Raw genomic sequence first — 24,055 nt, 5'->3', positions numbered from 1 at the left:
ATTATTACGATAAATAATAGTTATTCCATATTAATTAAATATTGATATACAGAACCATATATTTAAATCATTTCGATTTATTGATGTTTCCCTTCTAATATGACTCTTAAGCCCCTTGCACAATGCTAGGCTATAGCGATAGGAATAGCGATAGCGATAGAATAGTACCTTTTCTCTATTTCTATTGGTGAATATTTTTTATTCCACCAATAGGAACAGAGAATAGATGCTATTCTATCGCTATCGCTATTCCTATCGCTATCGCCTAGCATTGTGCAAGGGCCTTTATTGTCTTCAATTCTGTAGCTGTAGATTGATACACAATGGCCGCGTTCAGCAGAAAAAGCAGCTTTCAACTGTTGTAAAATTCGTGAATCTGATTGGTGTATTCTCTTCATCTTAGCTGAACCTAAGAGAATACACCAATCAGATTCACGAATTTTACAACAGCTGCAAAGCTGCTTTTTCTGCTGAACGCGGCCAATAATCTCTAAATTACGATACCATTTTCGCGGTATATATCACACACACACAAATGAAATATATCAATATATAATAAACTCAACTAAGGATATATCGATATATTCGTGCGCACTGCGCACTGCGCACGCGCATGCGCAGACGGTGAAGGTGTCTTTCAATTCTCTGTTCGCAACATTATTGTCCTTACGTCCGTCAATGAAATGAGATACCGATAAACAGAAATGAGAGAGGAGGAAAGATAGAGATAAAGAAAAGGAGCAACACATGGCAACGTCATCCTAACGGTATTGCATCATTTCTGTCTACTAGTTAACTGGATGCAGGGTGTAACTTTTCGAGAATAGTGCTACGTGTGAGATATTATATAGAGATAGAAGAAAAATAAAAAGCAAGAAAAAACGATATTTTCATCGAAGACATTCTTCTAACAAAGTTAATTACCTAAAAAATGTCAACGAAAAGCGAGATGTGGAAATACTTCAAGAAGATAAATGAAAATACAGTATCATGCAATTTGTGCGATAGACACATCAAATTTCATCAGGGTTTTGGCAAAACAACTGTGTGCATTATGGGAAGACACTTTAAAATACACAAAATCTCTGCTAATAGTAGTACAGACAAGGAACACAAGGTCAGAAAACCGACAAAAAAGTTAAAGACAAAGAAAAGGTTTGTTGATATTTCTTTTTCTCTTATTGACCTTTATAAATACTAATAGTGCAGTTTCTCTCGCACACATACACATTTTACAAGACTAAAACTTTTATGTTGCAGTCCGTCAAAATTAGATGATCTTAATCCTCCTACCTATACTGATACATCTCAAAAACGCCAAAGATTTGTTTCAAGAAAATGCTCTAATAAATCTCAAGTATATATATATTTTTATTGATTTATTAGCTTTGATATTTCGTGAATAAGTTTAAATTTAAATTTGTTTTATGTTGCCAGAATGAACTACAAATGGATACATTAGCTGCGGCTCCTGAAAGAATATCTAATTATTCTAGTAAGAATATATTGAAAATTCAATAATTAATATATAATAAAAATATGATAAATATAATATCTAAATCTTTAAGAATAAAACTACAAATGCTTAATCTCTCTAATGATTTTTATATAAACTATCTTTCAGGTGATGAAGAATGCTACGCCAAGATAACGGATGATATTCTTTATTTCATCTGCATTCATTATCGATCATACAATATTATTCAATGTGAGGGATTTAAACATTTAATGAAAAAACTGGCGCCTCGTTATAAAATTCCTAGTGAAGGTACAATTAAAAGGAGATTAGATGAGAAATATGATATGGAAATTCAAATCTTCAAACAAAAACTAAACGAAACTTTACATGTAACTATCAGTATAGATAGTTCGTCTGAATCTGATGAAATGTATGAAAAGTGTTTAAGAATCACAATACACTTCGTAGAAAATAAAACAAAAAAATTAAAATCTAGAATTATTGAAGTCATGAAATTATCAGAACAACATACTGCAGATTGCATTGCATTAGTTCTTTCAAATATTCTGCAAAACTATTGCATAAATAATAAAGTTGTAGCAGTTGTGACTAATGATGAATCTAATATAGTCAAGGCTGTTGAACAGATTTTTGGTCAGGACAAGCATATAATCTGTTTCGCTCACACTATCAATTTAGTGATAGAAAACTCTATGAAAACCTGTGAAGGCCTCAGTAATATTATTAACAAAGTGAGATTGGTTGTAAAGTTTATAAAAATAAGCATTGATAACAAATTGCATTGCTGTCAAGTTGACTTTGGTCTATCTAAAACTAAATTAAAGAAACTCATTCTTGATGTCAACAATAAATGGAACAGCTTATTCTACATGCTGGAAGGATTTGTCGAATTATCAACGACAGTTATCAATGATATCTTGTTTAGAGAAGTTAATTCCCAAGATATAACAATTCCCGAGATGCCGACCGACGATGAATTTATCATATTGAAGGAAATAGTAGTTTTATTGAGACCTCTGGCATTCATAACACAAGAATGTTCGGCTGAAAATTATATCACAATATCGAAGATAATACCACTTATTAATTGCGCTCTAACTGAATACAAAAACACTAAGCAAACGACCGAGCTTTCGATTAAGTTGAAGGAAACCATTCTGAGAGAATTGCAAGCAAGCTTCGACCATATAGAGTTGATCGATTCAATATGTATCGCCACCATACTGGATCCCCGCTTTAAGACCATACATTTTCAGAATACAAAGGCTTTACATATTATTATATACAAATTGCACGAAATGATGGACGAATTATCCAGTACGTCTCATGAATCTAATACTGAACAGAAAAAAGTCAAATACGATCTTTGGAATCATCATAAATCTCTGGCGCATAAACATGAAGACGAGTTATCTTCGTATCTAACCAGCCCAGTTACCTCTAAGGACGATGATCCCTTAGAGAAATGGGAGAGCATGAAGACACAATTTCCCTCATTGTACAAAGTAGCGCAAAGGTACTTGTCGATCGTGGCCACGTCAGTTCCAGGAGAAAGGTTGTTTTCGAAGACGGAGATGACCCAATCGAGGAATCAGTTAACCGAACCAGAAACATTAAACAAAATATCATTCTTGAATTTGATAGATGAAGAATATTTTCATAAATCATGAAAATCGATTTAATTCTGTTATTAATGATAACGATGTGACGCTTGGACGACTTGGACTAAAAGTGAAGACACACTAATCGTATTTTATCTAATAACATATTCTATTCCTATAATATATATTCTGTTTGAAAAAAATAATCTTTGTATTCTTATACATATATAATACTTATGCATTTTATAATTATTATTGTGCTTTTTTATAGCTTGAGAGATTTTAGATAATAATTTCGATCTCCTCAAGAAAAAACTGATATTAGCTCGAACATCGTCGGACATCGATATTTATTTTGGATCAATATTTTTATTAATCGAGAATTTATTATTATTAGTCCCAAATCTCGAGCAAATAAAGTAACTATATAATCGATACGAATTGATGTAATAAATTCAAATACATTTTTGGTTTAAAAAAGAAACGAATGGCGTTGAGTTTCTTCGAGAATCAAGTAGCGAAAGAGCTCGCGAATAACTAAATCCTTATTCAGCTTCTGCGATGCTTTGCGACTCGCAGATGCCGCTCGAGATCGTTCAAAGAAGCAAATTGCTAAGACTGTGTAGATTGGCGGTGATTGAATCTCCATTGCAAAGACCTTGGAGACGTTTAACGCGCCGGTGTTCACGACGGTTGTTCTACAAAAAGTTTCTCTCGCTATTCGATTAGCTTCTTTACGCGTATCAAGTATAAACAGTCCCTTAAAAGTCTTGAAACCCTCCATCTCTAATCTAATCTTGCAAAAAAGTCGGAGAAGAAGCGAGAAGTATTAAAGAAGTCCTAATTTTCATTGTTTATGTCGTACTGGTTAAAAGTCGAGTTATTTAAATATTCAACACATGTATGTATAAAACTATCATTGTTGTTATTATCTATGAAATCTATCATTTAAAGTTATATATATAATATAATATATATAATGTTTTATATATATAATACATTATACAGGAATGACAAATTTCAAATGGCAGATTTAAAATATAATAACAGTGTTAGTTTTTCTCGATTTTGTAATCAGATGTTTGATTTGTATGCAATTCTACGAGAAAATAGACAAATTAAAGGAGATTAAAATTAATAACTTCATTGACTTTATAATTCTGAGTTTAAATAATAACTTGGTGCGATTTACGATCGCTCATTAAATGGCATTCGTTAACATTTATGACGATGTCGATTTCATCGCTTAGAGATAACGAGCGAGTGCTTAATTGAGGCACTTATATAAAATTATTATCCGATGCTCAAGTATTCATCGATAGTAATACGCAAATTTATTTGGTGCATACAACAGCAAAGTATATAGATGTCATATGGTTACGTGGTCCTGGGGGGAGGGGGGGGGGGCACGTGGTCACAGCTGATGCCGTAAGTAGACTAACTTTTTTGCATATCGTAAAGATATTTGTGTTTATACTGCGCGTCTTAAACAATGTAATATATGTATATAATATTTTATATATTTCCCCATTATATTTTGTCTATATTAATATCCAATATTGTATATATCTTCTTTCTTTTTCTCAATACTTGGACGTTCAATTCTTTCGATTCTTATAGATTTGAATAAAAATGTTTTATAACATGCGGGAAAAATGTAACTACAATCTACATCGTGCGATTTGGTTACACACACGTAATCCTACGTATTCTCCCCCGTTCGTTATCGCATCGCGAATCGTCCTTTCCTTCCCACCATCGGTCTATTCTTATCACGGCGTGCCAGGAATGCATTTTCACCGCGACGCATCTTCGAATGAAGCTCGTTTGGCCCGCGAGCTTTGCCGAAATGTCTCCGAAGATATTTTTAACGGATTCTTGTTATTGCATCGCTGCTTACAACAGCGTGTGACAAAGATCGGAACGTATAAATAACGCGTCGCGTGCTTCTTACATGACATATTCCTTTACTTTTTAATTAGAAATATACGACAAATTTCGACGAAATTGACTCACGGTCGATTAATAATAGCTACTTTGAAACTTATTCCATCGATGACAGAATCGCTATTAGAGTGCGTTGCACTCGATCGTCGCATTTCCCTTAATCATGCTCCGGAATAATAAATGCAATACGACAAATCGCATTTATTATTCCGGAGCATGATTAAGGGGAATGTCGCGTTGCATCGCATTGTATTATATCGGAGCATATTGCTATCAGACTAACCGATTCTTGTCCGCGATCGGGCAAAAGAATAGAAAGTTACAAGAGTAAATCGGAAAATGGTTCTCGCCATTTCGCGCGATATATTACATATGTGTGGCGAGAAACAAAACTTACAATTACGACAAATTCGATCCAATATCGGAGCACAAAAACTCGATGCGTCTCACTTTCATGAATAGAAAAATGTTTGACAAGCGTTGAAGTAACGTCAGGAAGAGTCGCAATGTTTGTGGATCGTTAGGTTACATATGTTCCTCAAAGTTCGAATCTCCGCGGCTTGCAACAGATTCCTAATTTATCACACGGTGTCGCGGCTCCGGTATATGCTGTGATCGTTATCGCGAAGCCGCGGGGGGAGGAAGGAAGGAACGACGAAGGGAGAAGCGGGAAGCCGAGGGGGAGAATGCGCGGCGATCTCGCGAGTTTCTCTCTTCTCTCTCGTACATGAGCGACGATGTGCACTTACCGGCCGCGGATCTGGCACCGTTTTTCCCATGATGCCTGCGGTACTTCTTTGCTGTCGCAACCTGATCCTTCAGCAACATCGTACACGCACCAGCACGCAATCCTTTCGCCGGCAGCGCGTCCGCTACGCATCATAATCTACCCGCGCGGCAGCCATATTTGCTTTCCGCCGTTCAACTGGGACCCTGAGGCCCTGAGGTCGCTCCGCAATGGCTCGGCGCTCGGCTCGTCCCGTCTCGCTCGGCCTTTGACTGGCGGCCATGATTATTGTTGCGCGCACGTCACGTGGCCAACGTGTGCGCGCGCATCCATTCAAGCCGTCCCGGCAGTGTGCGCGTAGATCTCGCCTAAAAGCAACAGACTGTTACTAACAATGAAATATATATAAGGCATTTCCTTCGAGACTTTGCCTATTATCACTCTTTATAGCGATATCAAATCATTTCATATATAAAATGTATATAAAAAACAATATAACTTATTATTCAATCTTTGTATTCCTTTTAAAATAATTTTTAAATGGATATAGCGACATTATTAGAATCTATTCTTTAAAAAAGATAAATTAATTCGATATCACAATTTCTTTGTTTTTCACAATTTGATGACGAGTTTGATATACTATTTTTGAAAAAGAAAATATTGTAATATTCTAACTGAAAAAAATTATATATTACTTTTATTTAATGCGAGTTTGATATACTACTTTCGAAAATAAGAAAATATTGTAATCTAACTGAAAAAAGTTATATATGATTACTATGAGAAAATTATTATTACTTTTATTTAATGCGAGTTTGATATACTTTTGAAAATAAGAAAATATTGTAATCTAGCTGAAAAAAAATTATATATGATTACTATGATAAAATTATTATTACTTTTATTTAATGCGAGTTTGATATACTTTTGAAAATAAGAAAATATTGTAATAACTGAAAAAAATTATATGATTACTATGAGAAAATTATTATTTGTTTAATTAATATATAAAATTATATATAAAAAATACTCTCTGATGCTTTCTTATTATATTATAGTTGCAGCTGTTAGGATGGGAATATTGCAATTAGTAAATTTCTGAGGAAGAGGAGAATGTAATTTCAAAGACGATGATATATGTATATAGAATAACAAAGACATTCCTGATGCGTGTAGGTATGGCCTTTTACTTCACACACAATCAGGTTCTCGTTTGACACACATTACCTCAACAGAAATTGAAAGAAGTATATTGAAGGCAGCCAATGCAAGACGCGATTAATATATCGCGACACCATTATATATCTTATCTCCGCTCGCATTTATATTTATATTATATATATTTATATATCTTGTTTAATTAACTTTTTTTCGCGCATTCCTTATCATGACAGACGATATCAAAGCCCACAGAAACACGCACACTATATAAAAAAATGGACCGAAAGTCATTGTTCCGAAAAATGTTAATTTATGATATATAATATTTTATGTAATAGAGTATACAATTTTTTTTCAATATATAATACATAATTTATGTATAAAAGAATCACTCTATTGATAAATTACACATATAATATACATCTTTAAAAATTTACTTTAAGAATTTATATCACAATAATCGAGATTTAAAAAAAATTTAAACTTATAATTTGATTTATTATTTAAAAAAAAAAAAAAAAAAAAAATTGGAGTTTCTCTTTAATTAAATTTATTTCCGGAATAACGACTATTGGTCCACTGTATGCGTCATCGCGCAGAAACATATTTATATATATTTATACAGGGCGTTTTTGAAAAAGATATGATATTTCATTCATAATAAGACACCAAACTCAATTGGAATTAATTCCTAACACAGTTAGCCGCTTTATGCGAGTCATTCGATATATGTTATTAGTAATTCAAATCGAGAGAAGGACAATGATGTATATACGTTACGTAGCGCCCATAACCATTACACGAGAATACAATTTCCAAAAGATTATAACAATAATGCAAAAATAGACGTTACCCATCACTTATTGCGACACTGCAAGACAAAGAGCTCTTCAATTCTCTTGAAAACTCTCCAGAAATTTTCTCCCTCGCACAATTCTTTCCTCGTCTTTTCTTTCCTTTTCGTTTGTCACGATTTCTACGCTTAATTAGTATTTGTGCAATTAGGCGTTTTGTGAAGATTCCTTACGTAGCCTCGGAGTTAAACCTAATGAAATGTTAAACGAATTATGTGTAAATTATTTAAATATCATATTAATTGTATAAATTACGCTAAAGTGAAGATATTCATTCATTTCATTGTGTAAAACAAGTAGTCATTCTCAAGGATTACATATAATTTTACTATATATATATTCTAATTATTAAATTAATACAAATTTACTGAAAAAAATAAAAGATGGAAAGAATTGATTCACATTTAATAAAAAAGAACGTTTTTCTTATTTCATTTTTCAGGCTTAAAAGTCAAATATGGTAGGATATAACATTAAAATTTAAGAAATGTTTTGAGAAATCTTTTCAAGTCAATTTTCTCTAGAAATCACAAATATCTATTTGACTTTATTTTTGGAGCATTCGAGATTTGAGAGTTTATATAAAATTACAAAATCTGAAATACATGAAAAAATCAGAATCAAGTATGCGCTGACAATGTAAATGATCAAATGTTCCCAAGTTCAAAATATAAGAGACGAGATCTTTCATACTTCATTATCGCAAAAAAATAAAGGTTTGCAATTTGTACATAAAATAAAATAATGAAAGTAACATAATGAATAAATAGAAGGAAATATAATGTAATAAGTATAAAGTAAAAAATGTTAAATTAATTTAATTATTTTAGAATGTGATAAATAATTTCCATCTCAGAATCTTGGGCCTCAAGAATCTTCAATTTCCAGATTGATTGTAAAATCAATTGTAAAATCTTGAATTTATGAGATTATCTTGAAAAAAAAGATAATGGAAATGTTTTCATAATTTCTGATAACGTTATACTTAACGTATAAAAGAAGACTAAGTACGCTAAAAATACATTGCTCAAGCTTGGGAACTATTGATCTGGATTACGAGTTGCAAATTGGTAAAATATATAAAATATAAAAATATCATAACAATACATACAATTATTATGAGTTCTAACTTTTAGAGGTGCAGCAGTACTATACCCAAGACTCGAGTTCTCCAAGTTTCTTCTTTATATTCTCTTTTTTTCTTAAAAAGTACCGTGTGTGAGGGTAGTATAGATTTTTGAAGAAAACTTCTTTACACGATGGTTCTTTATGACTTCTCAAATCTCTCTTTCTCAAATTCTTTTTTTCTTCTTCTCTGGCTGACTAATGCTGATTAATGCTGAGTTCCTTGTACAAGAATAGAACCGTTTTTGTATGCTAAATTGAAATGTTACATTCCTATTAATTTCCAAACCTTTCTGGATTATTTAAAAATTGTTTAAGTTATTTTAAAGCTCACCTATTGATATCAGAAAATATCCTACTTCTTCTCTTGCCTCTTTAGAATTTACTTTACTTTTTTTCCACAAGCATATAAACGATTAGTAACAGGCGCTACTTCGTGAATTGAAACTGAGTCCAATCGTCAACAATTACATTGCCATATATACTTCAATTTTGGATGCAAATGAACATTCTTGTTTGCTCACGACAACCCTGCTAACTTAAAGAAACAAAATATCTTTCTTTTTCATCTTATTTTCCATACGCGCATACACTCTCTCATTCACTCTTCTTTTCTCCTTTTGTTAATATGTCTGTCGCTCTCTCGCCCGCATTTAAAAACGCTACACATTTCGACAAATAATTAAAAAGTCATCACAGAAGCGTCACATTATCATATTCCATTAGACTACATGTCTCATGTGAATTTTTGTTTCGGTTAGCGCAGTAATATTACAATGAGTACAAAATGGTTTCTCAAGCCTAGTATAAAGATAAAGCACTATTATTATTATTATTAATATATCATTATATAATTATATGTATATTATATTTATATATATAATTATGAATGTGCTTAACATGTCGGCACATCACACGTGCGCACACACTTATGCATCCTCTTGTGTGTGCGCACGAACAGAGTTGTAGTTGCACCACTTAGAATCTAAGTTGCAGCGATAATTAGTCTGTATTTAGTAATCCGTTAATTTTTATCAAATCAAATCTCCTTCTCCCTCTCTTGTTGGAAACTGTATTGCGATTCAAAACGACCATCCGGTAATTACGGTTAATCGATCGCTAACCATCGTCGAAATTTCTTTCTGCACTCGAGATGATGCATAAAAGTAAATAAAAAAATTATATGAAGGACAATACTGCCTTCATCATTCGTTATTCCACGTTCCGCATAGAAAGAGAAAGAGAAAGAGAGAGAGAGAGAGAAAGAGAGAGAGAGAGAGAGAGAGAGAGAGAAAAAACGCACAATTTTTTTTACTTAAAAGAAAAAAAAAGGATAAGTGATTTTCGGGATATTGCGAAAGTTTAGTTTCAACAAAGTTTTGTATTTAAGGAAGTTTTAGGTGTTAAGATATATAGGATACAAAAAAATCTGAGAATGTAATCCTATAATTCAAAAATATAAGAGTTAATGGAATCTTTACAAGATTGAAATACTCTGAGATTTAAAGAGTTCGAAAATTTCAAAAATTCGAAAACTTTTTTATTTATTATTTAATAAAAAAAATTACAAGTATATATAATTATTAAAATAAATATCGAGTTTTTAAAATCCAAAAATGTTTCTTGATTTCTTCGACAATAACACAAGGCTCGATGCAAAATTCAAACTTTTATAGCAACTTGAAGATTCATTTCGAAAAAATGGCCATTTTTTTTACTTAAAAATTGCCAAAAATAAGATTAGATTTTAAAGCACATTTGAACGACTTAAACTGACAACGGCTTAAGTCAAATTTGATATCCTATATAAGATGTTTAACTTTCGCCTTTGTTCATTCATATATTTACCAAAAGATGTGAACAAACGAAAGTTATTAGTTAAATTATTATTCATTGCACAGAAAAATGTTCAATGTAAATGAGAGACTACAAGAGTATTTTTGTATGACATTTTCTTCTCTTTTCCTTTTTCCTTAAATATATATTTATTTAATTAACTAAAATAAATTTTGTAAACAAAACTGATATTAAAAAATGGCTATATTTGCAGAATAACTTTCAAATTGCTATGAACGTTCGAATTTTGCATCGAGGCTTATGTTATTGTCGAAAAAATCAAGAAATATTTTTAGATTCAAAGTTTTCGAGATTATATATAATATGTATATTCTTGTAATTTTTTACATTAAATAATTTTTAAACAAAACTAACATTAAAAATTTTAAATTGTATCCTTCCTATTTTAGTCAATTAATATATATTTTAGAAAAAAGGAGAAAAAAGAGAAGAATGCCATGTATAAAAATATTGTTATAATCCCTCACTTACATTAAACTATTTTTTCTGTGCAACGAATAATAATTTAATCAAAAATTTTCGTTTGTTCAAACTTTTTTTTATAATATATGCGAATAAAAATTGATAAAGGCAGTATTATCCACGCGATATTAAGAAACCGCAGGGAGAAAAGATATATTCCCCTACTCCTCCAGCTTGAAATACAGACATGTTCGATGCGCGCGATCGACGTCCCGTTTTACTTCGAGTCAGAAAATAATGGCACAAAGCGAAACGGAGTCTTGCGGGGGCATTCGAGCGGCCTTGAAGAGAATATTGGATACTTAGCCGGAGCTGGCGGTCTCGTTCTCCACCGGTAGATTCGGCTGTGGCGAGTTCAAGGAATTATCCCGGATGGCCGCCCTATTCTGTCTCACAATCTCGGCACGCCTTTCCTGCGGGAACAGAAAGAAAACGAAAGATAACAGCGATATTCTTTGATGCAATTTTGTCAAAAACGGAGGTTGAAAAGTACGCCATGCTCTCTATCTGCAAGCTGATGTGACGGATGGCTAAATTTAGACAGGGTGCGTTGGAGTTTTTGTTGTTCTCAACTTTCTAGAGATATCGATATTCTCAGATTATAAGATCCTCAGATCATTAATTGAAATTAATATAGAGATACTTATTTCATTGCAAGTAAACAAAGTCTAATTGTCAAGAAATCTTCACGTAAATTATGCAAGAAACGATGAAGCTCGGTCCTATGTCTTCTCCAGCACATTCTGTATGTAAAACAATCACATGAGTTACAAATAAGGGTGGTCATGCTGGAAAAAAGTAACTGTAAAATATAATCGAAAGATTGCAAAATATAATCTGGTAAAAGCACGGCAACAGCATTCCTTACACTAACTCAACTATCGACGTCTTCATGGTCCTAAAAAAAATATAACAAGCTATTTGCTGGTGATGGAAGGGAGATGGGAACAAAAAGGACAAAAAGGAAATAATATACAATTTATAAGATCCGTAAACATTACAATTTGTTGTATTAATTGCGAATTTAGAATCTTTTGAATTTAGAATCATATAGTTTTAAATATTAAAGTATATGTGAGTGTGTATTATTATACTCTGATATATTATTCCTCAGCGAATTTTTATGTTGATATTTTCTGTGACAATAATCATGATTAAAAAGATTTATTCTAATAAAAATTTTAACTCTATATACTTTTTTAAATACTATTATCTTATTCACAAATTGATACGAAATAAATGATTCTGTCTTATTAATTAAGAACTTTGCATGGAATTCGATTTATTGAGACACAAATTGTCACGTTTGCGGAGCATCCCGATTGCAATTAAGAATGCGGCGACGAAATTACATGGTGGCGGCGAATCGCTTGCACGCGACGCTGGATCTCTCGCAGCCGATTCAGCTCCGCGGTCGACACCCTCTTGTCGAACTCGAACTTTTTCACCAGGAGTTCTCGCGCTGCCGTCTGACGCACTTGAGCTATCTTCGTGTTCTAAACCACCATTGCACAACGTCCACATTCAGTGCTTTTTTTCGCAGAAAAATCTCGGCAATTCAAGGTTACTCCCGTTTCACATTTCTCTTAATTTCTTTCCATCTTTCTTTCTCTCTTTCAAAAGCTCACGAATATAATGATCTGATTAGATTATGCACGAGTCTCTGTCGCTTTTTGGAATTAATTTTTTTTTTCTGAAAATTTGTGTTGTACTTAATATTAATATAGTCAGTATACTATTAAATTTTAATCTTTTAATATATCTTTTATTTATCCAAAACCGACAAAGTTTCGCAATAATCTGATAATTAGAGATCGACGTACTGTTCAAAACCACCACATCAACTACAAGAGCCACATCTGATCGGAAACTTACATGATTGCGCAGTTTCTCCTTCTGCTCGCGTTCGATTGTCTCGCGACGCTCTCGTGCCTGCTCCAGCTTGCCTTGAATTTGGGACTCCAACTGTTGTACGCGCTCCGACATTCCTTGACGTACGCGAGCTACTTGCTCCTCCTGCAAACAAACCGTGAATCAATAAGTTATATCTATACTTGCTGAGTCTATCTGCCTATACAGTTTGCTTGTTAAAATATGCAAAACAAGGTAGCGCAGTTTTAAAAGAGCTACTTTTAAAAGAAAGAAAACAACAAAAAGGGGATGTTTCATTATTTCTTCATAGCTTGAAAATTTTTTAAATATAATAAATCTTATATAATTTACATACATATTATAACTATGATAATGTTTAATTTCTTATTCGATTGAAACTATCTGATAAATTATAAATATGAAGATAAATGTAAGAAGATACTAACATGTTCCTTGAGACGATCCAGCATTCTCTTGATATTCTCGTCGCGTTGAGCCGCAGCAGTCTTCAGCTTCTCCTCGACGGCGCATCGTACTTCCTCGGTTTGTTGCTCAAGACTCAAACGAGTCTTTTCAACACTCTCCAACTATAATACAAAGTAAAATTAAACAGTTGCTTAGAACAACAAGACAAATTGATATTATTGAATAATTAACAGATATACTTGTCGAATAATTATTTAATTTATAAACACGTGATTAGAATTCATTAAATAAACTATTAGTTAATACATATTTTTCCATAAATTAAAAGACATAATAACCTATCGAAATTATTCATTGTTAATTGTATATCTCCAATCTTTCTTACATGCTCCTTTAGCTTGCTCTTCAGATCAGCGATATGGGCCTCTCGCTTCTCCTCCGTGTTGTTCATCTTAGCATCCAAGGACTCGCGAGTCGCGGACATGAAAGCTGCGCTAAGCTCATCCTTCTTGCGGGACGCCTCCTCGATCTTGCTGAGCTTGGCAGCGAGAGAAGCGAGCTTATGCGCCTCGATGGACAGTCTTCGTTCCTCAGCGGCCTTCAATTTGTCCTCAATCGCGGTCTGCTGAGTTGGGCTTGCTTGCGGCGGCGATGGTGCTCTCTTAGGGACCGTTGGCTCCGCCAGGATCACTTCATAGCACAGTCCGCCCTTGGTCTTCTCTTGGCATCGGATCTCAGTCGCTGTAAATTTTCATCGATACAACATGAACGAGTGTTTGGTTTATCGGTGCAATGAATCTATACATTAATAAATTGCGAATTAATACAGTGAAATGTGATAATAGCAATGTTTAAGTACAGCACACTTTGAATAATTAATCCTACTTTCAAGTAATTATCGATACTTATTGAAGTATTAAAATTATTTCCGGATACTCTAATGTTTTAAGATATTTTACAATTTCGATTCTTAGACCTGGAGATATCAATGCTTCGATCTCTCGATATGATCATATTATTTTCCTGAAATCACTTCAATCTCGATAGTAATTATAATCTCCATCGAATGTCTCCCGATGTCTCATCTTGGAATAGCAATCCCTATGGGCATAATTCGCAATTCCAAGACTTCCGGCGCCGGCTAGTTACGGAAGTATGACTCACAGCTCAAGAGCAACAAAGAAGGATCGATCAGAAAACGATCGGACGTAGGCGCCGCGACGTCTACTGTCGCCGCACGCACCTCTTCTCTTCCTCCCTCTTCTTCGCCTACCGGCTTGTTGCCAACCATACCGTAATTATCGTACATCAAACTGTATCGTATAATTTCATGGTAAAATTTTCGGAAATTCTAGTAATTATTTAATTCCAGAGAATTAAATTGCAATTTATAATTACATTTTCTCCCTTCTTCCTTTTCTCTTTGCAATATCTCGGATATCGATTAAATTTAAATGATCGATCGTCGATTTTTCAATTGTTTAAATAAATTCTCTACACATATAATTAAGAGATAAATAATTGGAGTATAATTAAAGATTTTAAAATTTTCGCGTTTGTTGCATCTTTATTTTTTCTTGTTCTTCATTTACTTGACGAAATGAAACGTAACGTAATATTGGTATGAAAAATCGTCGATATTTTGCTGAACACGTCCACGTAATACTACAATACAACTTTGCAAACGTTCCCCGCTTGCAATGTATAATTCAGCGGCGACACATTGGCACGACCGTTCTTGCCGAGGGCATTGCACCGATCTTTAATAGCGAAGGTGTTCCCTTTTAGCCCTTAGACGCAGGAATTTTCTTATTAAATTTTCTAAAATTACACACACAATACAAAAATAACACAATAATTATGTAATCAGAATTGTTTAAGCGCAAAAAGAAAGATGATAATAAATATCTTATATTTAGATTTTAACATACATTAGTTTTCATAAATAATTATTGAATATAATTACTAATAAAATATATTAATTAATTAATAATAAAAAAATTAAAATATAAAATAATGTTTAACTCTAGCTATATACAATTGAACCATATATAATTGGATAATTACACAGGGTAAGAGAGAGAGAGAGAGAGAGAGAGAGAGAGAGAAAGTTAAATATTTATAAATAAAATTCTTCAAAAGGTCAAAACTTATTGTTAGAGACTTCCTCTTTTATATGAGTTTGAAACTGATGATTTTTAGTAAATATTTTTTAGTCAGCCGTCTGTTCCTATTGTGTATCGTCGCTAGAATTTTAAAGAAGTCGATTCGACTCGATCGAACGAATGTAGGTATAAGTACGCCTCAATTCGCCTATTGACGTCATTCAAAGCTCGCTAAAGGTCTCCCAATGTTGGCTAATTCATCCGAGTACTCACTGATGAACTTCACCTTCTTCGGCTGCTTCGTCCGCGGTTTGCCCTTGCCGCTGGGCTTCTTAAACGGCGCATTATTCCTCCTTTGTCCCGCTTTGAAAATTCAGATTCAATTCAGTCAAAACACTCGAAACGTTTTGGAAGGAAATTAAAGAGGAAAAGGGGAAGAAAAGTCGAGATTGCGTCTTAACTCATTGAACCATCTCTTTTTTATGCAATTAAATTTTATCATAAGAATTAACAAAAATGGAGCAGCAAAATTATAATTATTCAAATTGGCTATCTTTTTAAAGATAAATTATATTTAATTATTTAAATTGGCTATCTTTTTAAAGATATTTATAATTTATCTTTACATTAAAAAATATTACAAACATATGATAGCAATATATGCAGACTCTTCATTTTATTTTCTTAACTTTATAAATATATAGATTGCATATAATTTAAAAATTTATTATTATAATTCTAAAAAGATGTTTGATTAAAAATCGTTACATGGAATAAGCGTACTTTGTTGAAGCTTCAATCAATAAACGTTTGTTTTGGAAACAAAGCAGGCTATAAAAAGTCAAAATTGGTTATCTGATTAAGAGATCGATCGGTGTCTCAATGAGTCAATTATCGGGAAATCGATGCAACTGTTTTGCGTAGCCATGTTGAACCGCACCCTGATCATTTCGACAAGCCGAACACGTGTATACCGGCATCGTAAAATCCATTAAACATTATTAGGAACAAAAAAACAACAGTTAACAAACAGTCGTTATTCTGGCAATTGCATACATCGCTATATTAAAAATAATTAACTTTATTGTTGTCGTTCAAAAGTAAAAATAAAACTGTTATTCAATTATTAATATATACATATATATATATATGTGTATATAAAATAAATGTATATATGTAATAATTATAATAAATGTTTTACATTTATTTTAATTTTCTATTTTTATAATTGGAGTCAATATTTTAGCAAAGAAGAAAAAGAGAAATAATTTATAGATATTTAAGAATGGGATATATTGCAATTTTTGTCAATTTGCCAACAGAATTTTGCGACACCCCGTAGAGAAATGGTGGACCGTGAGTATCGATTCGCGGACGGTCCGAGAAATTGATCGAAATGCAGGTGCCCTAGGATATCATGATACTGCCGTGGTATCGACCGCCTTGCACCGCGGTAAAGATAGTCTTCTTTGCATTCAAAGGACACGAAAAAACTTTTTTCAGAAACATATATTCATACAAAATGTTGTTTCTATGTAAAAATGTAAATTAATCTATAATCACACAGTCAAAAAATAGAAAATTAAAATATATAGTAAATAATAAAAAAGGTGAAATCTGTAATTAAAAAATATATAATTAAATTCAGAACAGTCAGAGAAATAAGTATTATTAATTTAGATTAAAAATATACTTATTCTTATAAGCCAAATATATCTATAAAATATATAATAAAGATTATTTTGAATGCACGTGTCGGCAAACTAACAAATCCGAAATCAAGATAGGTTTCTGACAAGGATTTTTTTGTCAATAGAATCGCATCTGTTTCCCGATAGTTGACACTCCCCGACAATCTATAAGTTTCTTCCCCGAGGGATACAAGGATAAGACAGGATGATAGAGTATTTTTTGTCGAGATTTTCCCGATTTTTTTCGGTAACCAGCGCCCATAATTATCTCCCCTTTCAATTACCACCCTTTCCGGTAAAAATTTAATTTTTTTAACTGCTAAGATTTATGATAAAAAATATTAAACATTTTTAAAAAATTATATTAAGAAAGATTTGTAAAAATCGCTAGAAATATTCGCATCATCGTCGTTTAAATCTTCTCACAAATGCGCTTTGGATTAAGCTTTATAAATGATTTATTAAATCTCCAGCTTTAAAATTCGTTTATAAGGAACTTTAATAAAAGCGTCCTGGAGAGAAGCAATAAACTGTAGTTCAGTACCTTGTTCTATAAATAGCATAAAAGCACCTGAGCAAGTTTGGCTCAATAAATACTAAATTACTTCACGATTGCTCCATAAAGGGTTTAGCAAGCTCCGCTCAAAAGTGGATAAATGGATAATTACGGCCGAAAGTCGATAAATTATTTTACGAAGGCCATTATTGAGAATAGCTAATTTCATTTAGAAAAAAAGTAAACTATCCTACTGGATAATTTACTTTCTTTTCGAGCACGAGTAATTGCTACGCATAAAACTCGTTATGCCATAAAACTTTTCTTTTTATAAAACTACCACAGTAGTAGAAAAAATCAGAGAGAGAGATATTCACAAAGTCTTAACGCTATTTTAAGATCTTCTATTTAAAGATTTAATCGAAAAATGGCGGATATTTCTGGCGATGTTCTATAAAGATAGCTGTCTTTATAAAGTTCCATCCTGATAAAGTTCTATGATAAATTATCATAAACGCCAAAATATTTCTGTTACAAATTTTGGTATTTCAATTCTTTAAATATAAAATTTTGAGAATTGAAAAATTCTTCTATATAATTCTCGTTTTTGCAGAGATGAATAAATGATTACGATTGACAATGAGAAATAATTATTCGCAGTTTATAAAGAATTGAACAAGGAAAATGTTCTTTCAAGATTCTAGATCGAGTAGTATTAGAAACAATTATTTTATTATGGTAGCCGGTTACCGATCTTCCTAAAATTCGGGGAACCGGAAGGGGAGGTACGTAGATAAGGGAAGTGGGCCTCGACGGGGACTCACTCACCTACGATAGTTAGCGGGGCCTTGCAGCTGTGACAGAAGCACTGGAGCACCGAGTCGCGCACGAGACCGATCAGCATGTTGCGTTCGTTTCGTTTCGTTCGAAAGGGGGTGGTTTCGCGGCGAGTTTCGCGAGCGGATCTCGGGCAACGACGTGGATGACAGATCGAGCACGCCGGGACCAAGACACTGAGAGAGGCCGGAAGGACGAAAGAGAAGAGGACGAGACCAAGACAGAAGAGAATGAGCGAGGCACACCGGAAGTGTCGTTCAAGTCGTAACTGGGGCGGTGGCTGGAGGGCGACTGGCTCGCATGCTGCGCCACGACGCTCGGCGTCGCTCAATATCCTGACCACCCTTCCTCCTCTTCACCATCCGATCCTCCCTCTCTTCGTCCGCGTCATGCAACCAACAGCCTACCCGACGACAAGCCACCCTTCCAATTGGCAACTCCAACCTGCGATCGTCTACTGCTAGAACAGCCCTCAGAGGGATGTTATGAACCGTATGGGGTGTCCTGAGAAAAGCTATGTAAAACATGAAAGAACGGACTCGATGAATGCGTGAATGAAGGACGAAGGGATAATCAAAGTTGAAAATTGGGTGGAACTTTAAAATTGGATCATCAATGTAATTGGATCTTGCAAGCTTTGAATATCTAAATTCTTCAACTTTAATGTATTACTCAAATAATTTTCTACTAGATTTTAAGATTTAAAGAGAAAGGTTTAATTTGCAAAAGAAGATAGAGAAGTTGAAGTCCAACCAAGAAAAACTGTACGGCGAAATCATAGTTGAAAACTAAAGCGAAACAAATCGATGAGTTATAATCGCGTATAATCTTTTTAGCGTGTTTATTTATCTTTTTTTATCAACCAGAAAAAAGCTTATATATTCTTCAATACGTATTTAAATATGTATTCGTGTAATTTTGTCGTATGTTTGTTTCAACAACTTATCTTTCTCGTTCATTATCTTATTATAATCGTTATAATTTTTCTCTTTTTTAGGTATTGTATATTTCAATTCATTCGTCACATAATTTAACTTGTATTAATACAAGTGGGATTTTTCTCTTTTTTAGATACTGTATTTTTCAATTCGTTCGTCACATAATTTAACTTGTATTAATACAAGTTAAATTATGTGACGAATGAATTGAAATATACAATACCTAAAAAAGAGAAAAATTGTATTAATACAAGTTAAATTATGTGACGAACGAATTGAAAAATACAATATCTAAAAAAGAGAAAAATCCCAGCTAAATAAAGAGTTTTGTTATTGTTTAAATTGGATTAAACAATTAATGAGGGAATACATCTAAAGAATGTGATAATAATAATTTCGAGCAATTGATAATAAAAATAAAAAATAAAACAATTCGAAAAAGAATTAGAAAGAATAAACCAAAAAATAATCAAGCTCAACGATTATAACAAGATAAAAAAACGAGAAAGACGAGTTGCTAAAACAATTGCAGCAACGCTGAATACGACAATTGAAGAATACATCGAGTGCCGTAATAACATTTTTACAGTATTAAGTTTGTCTCTGATAGCACCAAATATATCGATAGTACCGATTTTCAAAAAATACGAAAAAGGATAGATCAGAAGGTGAAGGAGGTTAGAGAAATCGAGAAGCAGACTTTCGATTAGAGGAAGAAAACATATGAAACTAATATTTCGGACTTGGAAAAGCAATGCGATAAGAAGCAAGAAATAGCCTTTGAGGATAAAAATTTCATGTTTTTAAACCTTAAGTTTCTAAGATTCTACGCTAATTTTTCTGTTTGATAATTTTTTCAGAAATTTTATTTCCTTGACTGGGAGGAAATTTGAATATTCAAAAAAATCCTGCTTTTTTCGGACACTCGGTATAGTCAATCGGTAGTCACGTGTATAGAAGCCTATATGCAGGCATAAAATACCACCTGTCCATCTCTCCTTCCTCTATCGAAGATGAACATCCTCCAGAATCCTACAACCTCCTATACAAGCACTTGCTATCATTCTATAAGGAAAGACCGGCTTCAATTTTCGAAACGATCGACGAAAATTCGTTTGGGAATAATCCATACAAAACTTTACAAAGTACAGCAATAAAAATTCTAATTATTTTCAGACTTTTCCAACTCTCTCTCTTTCTTTGAATCTTTAAATGATAGAAATGTTAAATCTGTATATATTCCGAAATCCTTGTATTTTATCCTGTATTTTAGATCCTGAAATTTGTGAATATTTCAGAGATATTAAAATTTTTAAGTTTTAAAAACTATGAATTTTTTAATTTTTATTTTTAAAAATTGGAGCTTAGCTGTGAAAATAAAATTCCAATAATCTCAAGACTATTTCTATCAAGAGGAAACTATTTGATTTGACACGAATATGGCGACAATGACGAATGAGAAATATAGGGCACGTAATGATTGTTTTGTGTAAAGTTTTCCAATGAAACGATCGAAGACGGACGCTATTTGTCGGAACTCGCACGTTATGACGCAGCCGGAGAGATACCAACGAGTCAGTTCTTTGTGAAAATCAATGAGAAATAAAATTTTCATGACGCATGACAACTGTCGAGAAATCACGTGGATTAGAAAAATGAAAAAAAGACATTTATTCCGGCTTACTTAGCTCTTGATGAAAAGTCTCGATCTAATAGCTCCGTAATTAATCGAATTCGATCGTTATAATTTAATTAAATTTAAATGACAACGATAACGAGAAAAAGTGAACGGAGAGATCGGTGGAAAAGTCGAGTTATTCTTCCATTGATTTCTTTTACTATATAACTATTTTAATTTATAAAATAAACTCTATTTCGCGCTTTTGGTGGCAGAAAAATTGAAGCTCGATTTCCTTGCCGCTTCGCTCATCACGATTCGCGATACCAAGTTGAGAGCCACGGAGGGGTCGCACCACGTCGCAGTCAGGTCGGTCAGACTGCTGCGGCATCGCCGTCCCTTACAAGTTTGCCTGCAGCAATCTCCTCCGCAGCTCTCGCCGGGCCAAGGACAAGTCCAGACGAGGCCGGGGGCTCTGACCTCCTGTGTCGTATTATATGCCGCCTGCCGGTCTCGCCAATCTCTGCCAAGCTCTGGATGTGTTTAAGATGTTTAAGGGTGTGTTTCCACCGCACGGCGCCGAATTGTCCACGCTCCTCCTCTTTAATTGCGGAACCATTGTCCCGATATCGCCGGATGGACACACGCTCATATAGTATATTAAACGAGGGATCTCGTTCCGATAAAAAAAAACGCGAGACTCGTAATTTCAGAGAACACGAATAGAAACAGATATATTCCACGTATTATATAACCGTTATATAATATAATCAATATCAATGTTTTGTATGTTTTGTTAGAATATTTAATATTAATTAGATTATGTAGAATTATTATCGATAATAACGTTCATTGATTTGCGAAAATAACTGCTGTTTCAGAAATTATTTTCTTCACTCCTTCGCTTTTTACTACTCTCTTTCTCTCTCTCTTATCAAATATATTATTGCATGTGAATCATAATATTATTTTATATATTTTTTAAGAAAGTTACTTACATTCGTTGGAAACAGACGATTCTGCTGCGGTAGCCATAGCGATGTTTCTGCAACAAAAACGTTCCGCACGTATAAAGCAAACTGGATATACTGGATATTCGAGGACAATTACAAAAATAATCCCAAGAATCTTAAATATGTTGTCATAATATTTATTCTTTTCAAACATGATTCTTGACTTTGTCACATCTATTCTTCTCGACTATGTGCGTTATATTTTCTCCGTTCAAAATATATTAAACATCGATTCAAAATTTAGAGAAAAGTAAGAAAAAAGAGGAGACAGATCTATAATTAATCAATATTTTTACATTGTTTCTTATATTATATCAAGCTTATTCGTATTTTTAGAAATTTGATCTATTTGTGCACATCTCGTAACATATTGTCTGTATTTCATATTGGAATTTAATGAATATAGACATTTTTATTTTCTATACAGAAAATATATCTAATAATTTTACATTAACACTCAGGTCGCCAGATTAAAACAAATTGAGAACAGAAGTTCTCAAATTCTATTTCATAAGGTATTTAAAAAATGTATTATTTAACATTATATTGTACGTGGGAAATAATGGAAATCATGGTAAAAATAAGAACGTACAAGTGTATTCTCGAAATTATATATTATATATAATTTCAGAATAAAATTCGGAATAGAAGAAAAAGTTTCTTAAACAAATTCTTGTTAAATCTCGACTTTGCAGACAGTTTGTGGAGTAAAAAAAAACTTTGTTATAAAAATTGTAATTATAATCAATTACCGTCTCGAATTTTACTTTTGCAATTTTGTAAAAATTTTGTAAAAATTTTGTAAAAATAGAAAAGTTTTCAAATTCTACTAAGCAGAAAATGATATGTTAATAAAACACAGAACAGTATGTGATCTTATTGTTAATAGTCAACATGGTTTATATAGTGACATCTATTGACTATCATTGTTTACTTTGCTTAAGTCTGTTTCTTTACTAAGGAATATTTCCTCAAGATTAAATGAAATATCAGTAGGTTTCTTGTTCTAAAAAAAAGAAATAATTTTACGAATACGAATTATAATTTACAATTATTTAATTATAGTTTTTGTATATAAATATTAAATTCTTTTAATTATTTATAGTATTATTTTATTGCTAATAACTTTTTATTATACTCATTCTTCAAAGACTAAACAATCACACTGCCATTTTTTAATTAAGGAAAAGCATTCAGATTTGAGACACCTGGTATGTATATGTCTTTGTTCATAAAGAATTCACTAAATAAGGATTAATTATATATCACAAAGTATAATTTATTTATCATAAAAGAGCACAAGTCAAGCAAATTAATAACTTAATATTATACTAGCATAATGTACGTTACCGATCTAATAACCCAATTAGACAAAGGCTCGACTCCTTTATTTACAAACGTATTCCGCCATGACCTCCTGTCACTACCACACAAAAGCCATTGAGATACACAACCGTCCCTTCGTATTATTTACACAACTCGGAAGCAGCAATATCTCTCGTTCCTACTTTCGCTATTTCGAATATACAAGAAACAATCGATGAGCAACGATCCGTACGTAATTAAACCCACAAACTAATGGATCAACATCGCGTCACTCCGATAAATTGCGTATCTCTTTGTTCGAGTCGCGCAAAGGGCGAAGGGGGAAGAGGTGATCTTTTACCTGTTTTTTTTTCTCAGTGATGGGACGATCCTTCTCGATGCTCGGACGAAACAACAGGCTTGTCGATTGTCGACTCGCGATCCAACTCCAGCTGCAAACCTCGTCGGCACCCGCGACGTGAGACACCAGGTGACGGCACAGCACGATGAGGACGAGCAAGTTCCTGAACAACCGGT

General features: G+C 33.0%; 3 protein-coding genes across 6 annotated transcripts in view; 1 reads left to right on the top strand and 2 right to left on the bottom strand.

The window, feature by feature from the left end:
- Nfat (nuclear factor of activated T cells 3) overlaps window positions 1–8,093 on the bottom strand; it is a 34,490-nt gene extending 26,397 nt beyond the window's left edge. The window contains exons 1-2 of the mRNA XM_083054602.1: window positions 7,773–8,093; window positions 5,778–6,123 (exon numbers count right to left, since the gene is read on the bottom strand). Coding sequence (XP_082910728.1) covers window positions 5,778–5,856 — 79 coding nt within the window. The 5' untranslated portion in view covers window positions 5,857–6,123; window positions 7,773–8,093. The remainder of the gene's footprint in view (window positions 1–5,777; window positions 6,124–7,772) is intronic.
- LOC145945550 (E3 SUMO-protein ligase ZBED1-like) lies at window positions 496–3,528 on the top strand. Its single transcript, XM_083054611.1, has 4 exons — window positions 496–1,155; window positions 1,261–1,357; window positions 1,438–1,495; window positions 1,625–3,528. Exons 1-4 carry the CDS (start codon window positions 932–934, stop codon window positions 3,148–3,150), a joined length of 1,905 nt encoding a protein of 634 aa, XP_082910737.1. The 5' UTR covers window positions 496–931; the 3' UTR covers window positions 3,151–3,528.
- A 927-nt stretch (window positions 8,094–9,020) lies between the features above and the next one.
- Window positions 9,021–24,037, bottom strand: Stai (stathmin). Of its 4 annotated transcripts, none has more exons than XM_083054618.1 (7): window positions 23,880–24,037; window positions 22,199–22,245; window positions 13,901–14,256; window positions 13,536–13,676; window positions 13,093–13,233; window positions 12,570–12,713; window positions 9,021–11,630 (listed from the first exon to the last, which is right to left on the bottom strand). In XM_083054618.1, exons 2-7 carry the CDS (start codon window positions 22,233–22,235, stop codon window positions 11,520–11,522), a joined length of 930 nt encoding a protein of 309 aa, XP_082910744.1. In that variant the 5' UTR covers window positions 22,236–22,245; window positions 23,880–24,037; the 3' UTR covers window positions 9,021–11,519. The 4 variants fall into 4 exon arrangements, with proteins under 4 accessions (XP_082910744.1, XP_082910745.1, XP_082910743.1 ...); XM_083054619.1 differs by lacking the exon at window positions 23,880–24,037 and adding an exon at window positions 23,564–23,797; XM_083054617.1 differs by lacking the exons at window positions 22,199–22,245; window positions 23,880–24,037 and adding exons at window positions 15,894–15,983; window positions 18,636–19,044.
- Window positions 24,038–24,055: the final 18 nt, after the last annotated feature.

This window comes from Prenolepis imparis, unplaced genomic scaffold (genome assembly GCF_030444845.1).
Source record: "Prenolepis imparis isolate NDT839.2.m4 unplaced genomic scaffold, iyPreImpa1.0 SCAF_14, whole genome shotgun sequence".
Taxonomy (NCBI): Eukaryota; Metazoa; Arthropoda; class Insecta; order Hymenoptera; family Formicidae; genus Prenolepis; species Prenolepis imparis.
The sequence above is the reverse complement of the archived record's forward strand: the minus strand, read 5'-3'. Positions and strand labels throughout refer to the sequence as shown.